Source organism: Miscanthus floridulus, chromosome 3 (assembly GCF_019320115.1).
Source record: "Miscanthus floridulus cultivar M001 chromosome 3, ASM1932011v1, whole genome shotgun sequence".
NCBI lineage: Eukaryota > Viridiplantae > Streptophyta > Magnoliopsida > Poales > Poaceae > Miscanthus > Miscanthus floridulus.
In genome coordinates this window covers 114,321,130-114,329,898 of record NC_089582.1, presented here as the reverse complement: position 1 = coordinate 114,329,898, position 8,769 = coordinate 114,321,130, and the positions used below count along the sequence as shown (strand labels likewise).

Genomic DNA, 8,769 nt, shown 5'->3' with positions numbered 1-8,769 from the left:
CCATGAGTTGCGCAACATTTGTCTGCTGGGCTGAGCCTTTGTTTGGGAAGTCGGTCCATGAGAGACTCCGGGTTTAAGAACCCGACAGTCGCCCTGGGCAAATTTAACCGAGAACCAAAAACCGAACCGAAAAAGCTGGAACCGAAACTGAAAGAACCGGAACCGAAAAATTTGGTTCCTTATTCGGTTCCTGATATTGAGGAACCGAAATAACCAAAGAAAATTCGGTTCCTACTCTCGGTTAACCGAATTAACCGAAAGAACCGAATTACATGAATTATACTTCACTTACTTGTATTTGTAAGATTAGGTTTGGTTTATGTGTAGTGTTTTATATTTGAACTGCTATATATTTATGTTACTATATTGCTATTATTTTTTTATACATTATTATTATGAAAAATGAACATAGTGTTGCATAAATATGCCTTACAACAGGTATATTTATTGTTGTCATGAGGTCTTCTGAAAAAAATTCGGTTAGTTCAGTTAGAACCGGAACCGAACCGAAATATCCGAGAACCAAAATGCTCGGTTCCTAAAATTTTTTGGAACTGATCGGTTCCCATTTTGCAAGAACCGAATTTCATCAATAACCGAGAGAACCAAACCGAAACCGAACTGAGAACCGAACGCCCACCCTGACCCGACATGCCGACAGTATGATTTAGAAAAAAAAAATCTAAACCTAGTTTCATATGAGCTAAAATAATTTTTCTATAAAATTTCTAAGATTAAACCAAGTTATAGGATTTTTAATTGCATAATTTTTTCTGACAAAAATATATTTGGATAGATTATTGAATTTTTATATTTTTTATAAATCTATTTCTAGTTTGATTTACCTTATTGAATTTTCAACTTAGTCTGGATTACCCCTCTGATGTTGCGCTACGAACAGTAAAACCACCATCAAAACCAATTCCGGTGTAAAAGTAACTAACTTTTAAAAGTTAAAAAGATAAAAAATTGATCGATAGATTAGATTAGAGAGGGAAACCCGGACGACCCACACGAGTAGACCTTTTCCGCAATTCCGCTCTAGAAAAGGAATGAGGCCTGTGTTTTTAACCAGGCCCAAGAACAGCGTTTGAGGTCCACCTCACCTACTCCTTTTCCCTCAAAAAAAAAACAACCTTCCCGTCCCCTTCCACCGGCCACCTCACCAACTCCCCCACAAAGCCGCCGGTCAGGCGCCGACCGACCGAAACATCGTCTTCCAAAGTGTTCGCTGCCCGCCTGCCCCATTAAGTCCTTAACTACTCTGCCAGACTGCCACCAATCCGGGGAGGAAGCAACCCAGCGGGCAGCGGACATGGCGGCGGCGAAGATAGCGCCGTCGATGCTCTCGTCGGACTTTGCCAACCTCGCCTCGGAGGCTGAGCGCATGGTCCGCCTAGGCGCCGACTGGCTACATATGGACATCATGGTACGATCCCCTTCCCCACTCCGGCCAATTCCGTCTCATCCATCGCCGAGGCGCAGTACCGCTAATAGGAATACGGTAGCGGCCTCTGATCCGAGCGATAGTATTTCTGTGCAGGGTTGAGTACGCTGTAATCGTGTCCTATGTCGTGGGCAGGATTGAGCTACCTTTGACTAACTTGCCGTTGGATCCTTTTTTTTCTCGAACTTAGAGCTGGCGAATCATTTTGAAGAAGAGTTTGCAGTTGGATCAATTACTATGCAAATTAGGTTTTATGCGATACTGTGGCATTTAGAGTGATCGATTCTCGATTCTGTAGGATTTGTTCAGAATTGGTTGTTGGCCCTCTGGTGTATTACTATGTGCATGTCTTCATGGAAAAAGTTAGTTGAATATTGACTTTTAGAGTATGAAAATCATGCTTGCTTTAGTATCAGTTTCCTCCTAATGCAGTAATGCTGTACTCAAATGTACTGATTTGCTACTGCAAACTGCTAGCTCTCGTTTTGTTCATGGTACTTAGTAGTTATCCGCTCATGTCTTCATTTTCGCTAAATTCTGCCGCTTCCATTAACTGGCTTTGTTTCTGTTCACGTCTGTATGATTGATGATATAAATTTTCAGAATTGAAAGCTTATCCTATGCTAACTTCTGTTCTTATTACTCATATTTTCTTGTAGGATGGGTGAGTTGGTCTCTAATTCCCAATGTGGATATGTTACTTCTATTGTGGTTTGCTACTGAAGTGTCTAGTGGTGATAACTCTCAAGTATCATTCGCCTTTTAAGCCGCTAGCATGACTGTAAGGTCGCTTACCCCAGCTTACAGGAAGTGATTTATATAATGAATACATGCCTGAAAGTAAAATTTTCATACCCAGATTGTCACTGTCCAACTCATTCAGACCCTCATTCTTGTTCAGTTTTCACCTCTTCTTGTCTGCTTTAGACATCTTACTTATCAGAATATTCAATACATACAGCAGCATTTTGTGGAGTCTTATGATAGATTTTCTCTACAATTAAATGGAGTCCTGCACATAAAAAGGGCATGGAAACAATAATACGGAATGTCCTATGGACCAACCTGAAAAAGAAAACAACATACTTTTGATTTCGTTTTTTGCATATTTTTTTGGAATGAAACCCTGTCATCGATAAAAGCATAAGGGGTCTGCAAGTTGCAAATAATGAAAAAGAAAGTACTGGTAAGCTTTACTCAGATATTTCGGGAACTCTTTTGATGCCCTTTGAGAAAGAAAGTATCAGTAAGCATGAAGCGTCCAACTGCCAATCAATATGCCATTCACTTCTATTTGTTGGATTTGGATCAAAGATCCAACATTCCTTGAGCGTAAATAGAGAAAATGAACACTTCTTTTTTCAAGATGGTGAAAGATACTTGCTAGCATAGTCCATTATATGAAAGATACACTAGAAAAATTTATCTCCAGCTCTGAGATCCATGCAGATTTGGAGTTTGTAGGATAAAATAAAGTGTTTTAAACACACATGTTCAATCCAAAATAATGACAAAGTTGCTTAACTAAATAATGCCAATGTGCCCACAGTTTTGGCCCCAAGAATCTGTAGAGCTAGGAGTGAGGAAGCTCCAAAAATTATTGGATCTGGAGCTGTGCGAAATATGGTCTAATTACAAACAAGTGCCAAGTTTTTCAGTGCCATTACTTTCTTTACCGGGGGTCAGTTTTTTTAAAAAACCCCTCTCAAGTATCATCTTAATGTTAAGCTATTTTGATGTCTGAAAAAGGATTGATCATCCTTATAAGTTATGAACTTTGAAGGACAAACCTCCAATTGTATTTGAAAAAAAATGACGATAATCACTTCTGAAGCTATCGTTTAAGTATTTTATTTTAACTTTTCTGTCTATTTGCAAATGCAGGCACTTCGTTCCTAATCTGACTATTGGGGCTCCGGTGATCCAGAGCTTGAGGAAACATACCAAGTATAGTCTTTTGATCCTTTGCTATATGGATGGCTTCTTATTCTGCATAGTCCCAGTGGTTCTAACTGTTGGTTTTTAGAGCATATTTGGACTGCCATCTTATGGTCACAAACCCTTCAGATTACGTAGAACCATTTGGAAAGGCTGGCGCTTCTGGATTCACATTCCATATAGAAGTTGCTAGAGGTGAACACACATCTGTTGAATGGCCTAGTATTTTCAGTTCTCCTCTTCTTATGGAAAAACTTGATGCAGACAACTGGCAAGATCTCATCCAAAACATCAAATCAAAGGGTATGCGGCCTGGTGTATCATTGAGGCCAGGTACTCCAGTGGAGGAAGTTTTTCCCCTGGTAACTTCAAGCACTCACTACACCTTGTGAACTTACCATGTTATACACAGAAAAGAAACCTTTCATACTAGGTCGGAGTAATGGTGTTTTATTTTCACATGCTCTTAAAAACTCTTGAAATTTGTTGTGAAATGGTGTTTGTTGATATATGTACTTACAATTCTAGCGATTATGTCTTTGTTAACTGCTAAACTCTTTTGATCAAGTGACCATTTTGCACAAGTACCTCTTATTTCTCTTGTTCAGATGTTCATTTATTATGACCACAATACATTTGATCACTAGAGTAATTGTACTATGCAGTGCATTCTTAATTCCACATTAAAGATCACTCTTTTGATCAAGTGTGCTGCTTAGACCTGTTTCCATATAACCTTTTCTTCCATCGATCTATAACTTCCAGAACCCTTTTCAGTTGTATTTCCTTTTCTCTGAATGCGTGACATATGGACATTTCTTGCTATGGATTTCGTGAAGCTACCGACAGTTGTATTAACAATTAATTTTACAGGTGGAAGCAGAAAATCCGGTAGAATTGGTTCTTGTGATGACAGTCGAGCCTGGTTTTGGTGGTCAGAAATTTATGCCAGAAATGATGGATAAGGTTTGTTCTCATTGTTCATTATTCTATATTTCTGATGTTGAACAGTTATGTTCACTTTCTGCCATCTGTGTGAATTAGGTGCGCACACTGAGAAAGAAGTACCCTTCCCTTGACATAGAGGTATAATATCGTCCGTCTTCTTTGTCTCATAGGATTTTTTCTCTCCATCATTAATTTCAATTGGCTGAAAATACTTTATGATTTGTTATATCAGGTTGATGGTGGTCTAGGCCCTTCAACCATAGATGTGGCCGCAGCTGCTGGGGCCAATTGCATCGTCGCTGGAAGCTCTATATTTGGCGCTGCGGACCCAGGAGCCGTCATATCTGTGCTGAGGAGGAGCGTTGAGGGCTCTCAGAACAAAAACTGATTTTGGTGCTTCTGCTGCCTGTAAACTAGTTCCACCCTGGCACGTCAGATGAGCTGATCCTCAGCGAGAATAAAATTTGATGTTGGCTTTGATGCCACTATCATGTAACCCACACATTTCGTTTTCGAAGGACGCGTAAAGCTGAACTTCTTTTGCAATACGCTTTTTGTCTGCTCTGATTATCTTCTTGTACCCCGAAATATAGCGCTTGCTGTGCCGTCAAGAAATGGCGAAACATTGGCATGGCTGTTAACAAGCAAGTAAACACGGCTATAAGAATCGTGCTAATGTCTACATACTTGTGGATATCTCGTCATTATGCACTTTCTCGTTATAGACCATCTGAGCTGAGCCCTCCACCACTAGCAAACACGAGGATACAATTTAGCACACACCCCTCGTGCAGTGCATGGGAACCGTTTTTAGGCCCCGTTTAGATGCAAAAATTTTTGGCTTTTGGCTACTGTAGCACTTTTGTTTGTATTTGACAAAAAATGTCCAATTATGGACTATTTAGGCTTAAAAGATTCGTCTCGTCAATTACAGGCAAACTGTGCAATTAGTTATTCTTTTTACCTACATTTAATGCTCCATACATGTACCGTAAGATTTGATGTGACGGGAAATCTTGAAAAATTTTAGATTTTGACTTAAACGGGGCCTTAGTTTACTACTGGGACGTCGATACGGCACCTACCATCTGGTTAGTTCGCTTGACCTGTATATTGTAGTATACAATTCTGGACAAATCCTATAGATGACTGTTGATAGTGATATCGATACATTCGCACTCGACGGTGCATGATGACAATGCTCGTCCTTCCGGTCTGCATAGACAAGTGAACTGCCAAGCGCATAGCTGCAGACAGGCGAAGCGAACCAAAGCATCCGATCTGCCGGTCTGCCACTCTGCACTGCGCTTGATCCGTATGCGCCTATGCGGTGTGCCGGTGTGCGCCCTACACTTCTCATTTCCCCCTCACACCAGGCCTTCCTCCATCCATACTGGCCACCGCTGCCCACGCTTCGCCTGCGGGTGACGTGTTTAGTATAGAAAATCTTAGAAAATACGGCAAGGGAAGATCATATATCTAATATATTTTCTCATTGCGTTGGTACAAAAAATTGATCTATTTGGTACATTAAATATTGGGAAAATATAAGAAGAAAAGGTAAACTATAGTAATATGCTAGGACTATCGCTTGTCTTAAGAATAGTGTTTTTTTTTCTCACAACAGATAGGTACGCTCTCATGTTGCAATTTATGGATAATAATTATGTCGGTCCATAATTAATTAAACCACTGATCTACCAGTGGTCCGAGCTATGCCAAACACACATGCTGTTATTAATAAAATCTGGTACGATGAGCAAACTAAATAATAAGATCTGGTAGCAAATAAACCTATATTAGTGGTGATTGGTGAAGCTGGTAATGTGCAATCATCATATTGATTAGACATTTCACCTCCATTTTAATTAATTTTCAGCTTGACGGTAATGGGTCGTTTTCTCCAATAAGTAAAAACACAATTGAAAGTTCTCAGTGTCAAGCCCTGTTTGGTTGAGCTGCGGCTTTTAGAAAAGCTACTGTGGGCTGTGAGCTATGAAAAAACAGCTATAACAAAAGCAGAAGACCGTTTGGTTAGCTGTGAAACTATAGGCTTTGTAAGGCCTGGGAGACTGTTTATATACAAATTGCTTCTAAATAACTAATTTGTTCATTGATTCGCATGTAAATGAATATTTTAGAATGAATGAAAAAAATAAATTTTTTAAGTTTTGCATCATCTTGTTGATATGGTCCACAAAAATATAACAAATACTTTTGTACAAAAGGTAAAAGGACTTGTCATTCATCAGTATAATTATCTTCCTCTTGCATTAACAAAAAAGCATCAAGAGATGGATGGATGGTTCACGCTTGTTGCCTGTATAGGGTAGGTATAAGTGTATTCTAGGTGTATTTCTTCTTTTATTTTTCTATAGGAAAACGGCGAGGTGACATGGGTGTGGCCTTGCTCGTCCATTACACAGCACGGCAGGCACAGAGCACACAGCAAGCAGAGCAAGCATTACCGTGCAGGCGTGCAGCAGGAAGGGATAGAGGAGCGGTGGAGGGTGGTTCACGGCGAACGGCGGTGATGGCAGAGGAGCTCTGCTGGAGCTGCCCGCTTGGCTCAGAGAAGAAGGGAGAGGCGGGGATGACCATCGCGCTGGTGGGCAGCTCCGGCTCCGGAAGACAGCGCGTAGGAGCCTGCGCTCACCCATGGCAGCCGCGAGGCTCGCAGCTCGCTGTGGCGGCCACGCCCGCGCAAGCCTGCGACGGCGGCGGATCCCGCGGCGGCGGCCTCACCCGCCGCTGGGGCTCGCCGGGCAGGGCCGCGCGCCGGAGCTCCCGCTGGAGCTGCACCCGCACCGGGTCCGCGCCCGCGCCGGGGAGCCTGACGCCGCCGCCGGCCTGCAGAAGTGGAGATGCACGAGAGGGAGCGCGACGATGCTGCCGGAGTGGAGGAAGAGGGCCACCGCCGGCCTGGAGACAGAAAATGTTCAAGAAAATGGTGTCCAAATCAACTTACAGGTGATATACTGTGAGCGATACCCGTGAAGATAGAAAATATTTAAGAAATAGTTTTTATTGATAAAACCTAAAAAATTCTTTCACGTGGTATTACATTTCTATACGTGGTATCAATCATACGAGACGATGATTTTACAAGTGATCCTCAACTTTAAGCAATTATCAAGTGAAAAAAGTTCCCTCACATACAAGAGCTCAAATTTATCTACTGAATGACCTATGCTATGACATAGAGAGAGGTACCCCACCTATTGTTATAAGGTCAAAGATTCTACATGGATGATCTCAAGAGCTATGGTGGTGTCATTCCAACATATGGTAGTATTTATAAAAAATAAAGATTCAAGTGTCGACCATCTATCCCAATGTAATCCTTTGTATCAATGAGAAGCACATCTTTTATGGAAATTGATGACAAAGGAGGAGAAGTTGGAACAAAGATATGTAAATGCATCATGGGGAGAAGTAGAAGTTGGACATGGACAAAGAGGGAGCAACATTGAAGAATTAAGAAGGATCAAAATTCTTGGACAAGAGAAGCACACAAGTAGGGGAGTAAGCTCATGAACTTTTATTGTTTGCATTTGATATATGCATATTCATGTGTTTGCTTACATGGCATAAGTTTTTAAATTTGATATGCATGCTTGTGTGGTGTATGCCAGCTGTAGAATTTGATTGATGATTTAAAAACTAGCATGCATAGGATGGTAGCTAGACTTGTGTTTTTCAAGCAAAAACTAGAACCTTACGTATAATGTTGATCTCACGTAGTTTCTAGTGTTTTTGTTGTCTAGCTAACCGTGGTGCTAAGGATAAACTTAAAGGTGCAACTCCGATTGGTATCACGCATCAAATGTTAATTATTTACACCATAGCATCATTGGTAGTAATTACTCTTCCACAAATCCAATCTATGCATATGTGCGATCTTTAAACCAAACACTCTAGCATATATGTAGGGGGAGCTAATACTACTAATTTGGGTTTATAGTACTTGTCCAAAATCATTTACACGTGGTAAACTTGCTTGGACAAGAAACATGAATTCAAATGAGCTCAATTTTCATATCTTTGTAGAGTTGTCATCAATTATCAAAAAACTGGAGATTGAAAGGTCCTTGTTTAGTTTTGATAATTGAGTGACAATCATAAGTGGACTAATATATGTTTGAGTGAGATACCCAGGTGAATAGTCCACAAGTACATCATGTGTGAGCAACCTATGCCATGAAGGTGAAATAGCTTGGATATGTTGTAAGGCTCACACATGTGATGAAGGAGCTCATTGTATATGATACATGACATTGAGTCATGTGACTAAGGTGGAGAAGATCAAGACAAGACTTAGATTGATGTACCTATTGCAAGCGTGAAGAGCAAGTTAGAGGCTTTGGAGCGATGGACCGCGTGGCGGTGAAGCTTGAGCAAGACTTAGCGCCGATGGATGAAAACAACGGTAAAGA

General features: G+C 40.9%; 1 protein-coding gene across 2 annotated transcripts; it reads left to right on the top strand.

Annotated features, from left to right (window-relative positions):
- Positions 1-1,144: 1,144 nt before the first annotated feature.
- LOC136546565 (ribulose-phosphate 3-epimerase, cytoplasmic isoform-like) lies at positions 1,145-4,881 on the top strand. Of its 2 annotated transcripts, XM_066538542.1 has the most exons (8): positions 1,145-1,429; positions 2,107-2,111; positions 3,332-3,394; positions 3,474-3,580; positions 3,650-3,747; positions 4,259-4,351; positions 4,430-4,471; positions 4,566-4,881. In XM_066538542.1, exons 1-8 carry the CDS (start codon positions 1,316-1,318, stop codon positions 4,719-4,721), a joined length of 678 nt encoding a protein of 225 aa, XP_066394639.1. In that variant the 5' UTR covers positions 1,145-1,315; the 3' UTR covers positions 4,722-4,881. The 2 variants fall into 2 exon arrangements, with proteins under 2 accessions (XP_066394639.1, XP_066394638.1); XM_066538541.1 differs by lacking the exon at positions 1,145-1,429 and having other exon boundaries at positions 2,107-2,233.
- Positions 4,882-8,769: the final 3,888 nt, after the last annotated feature.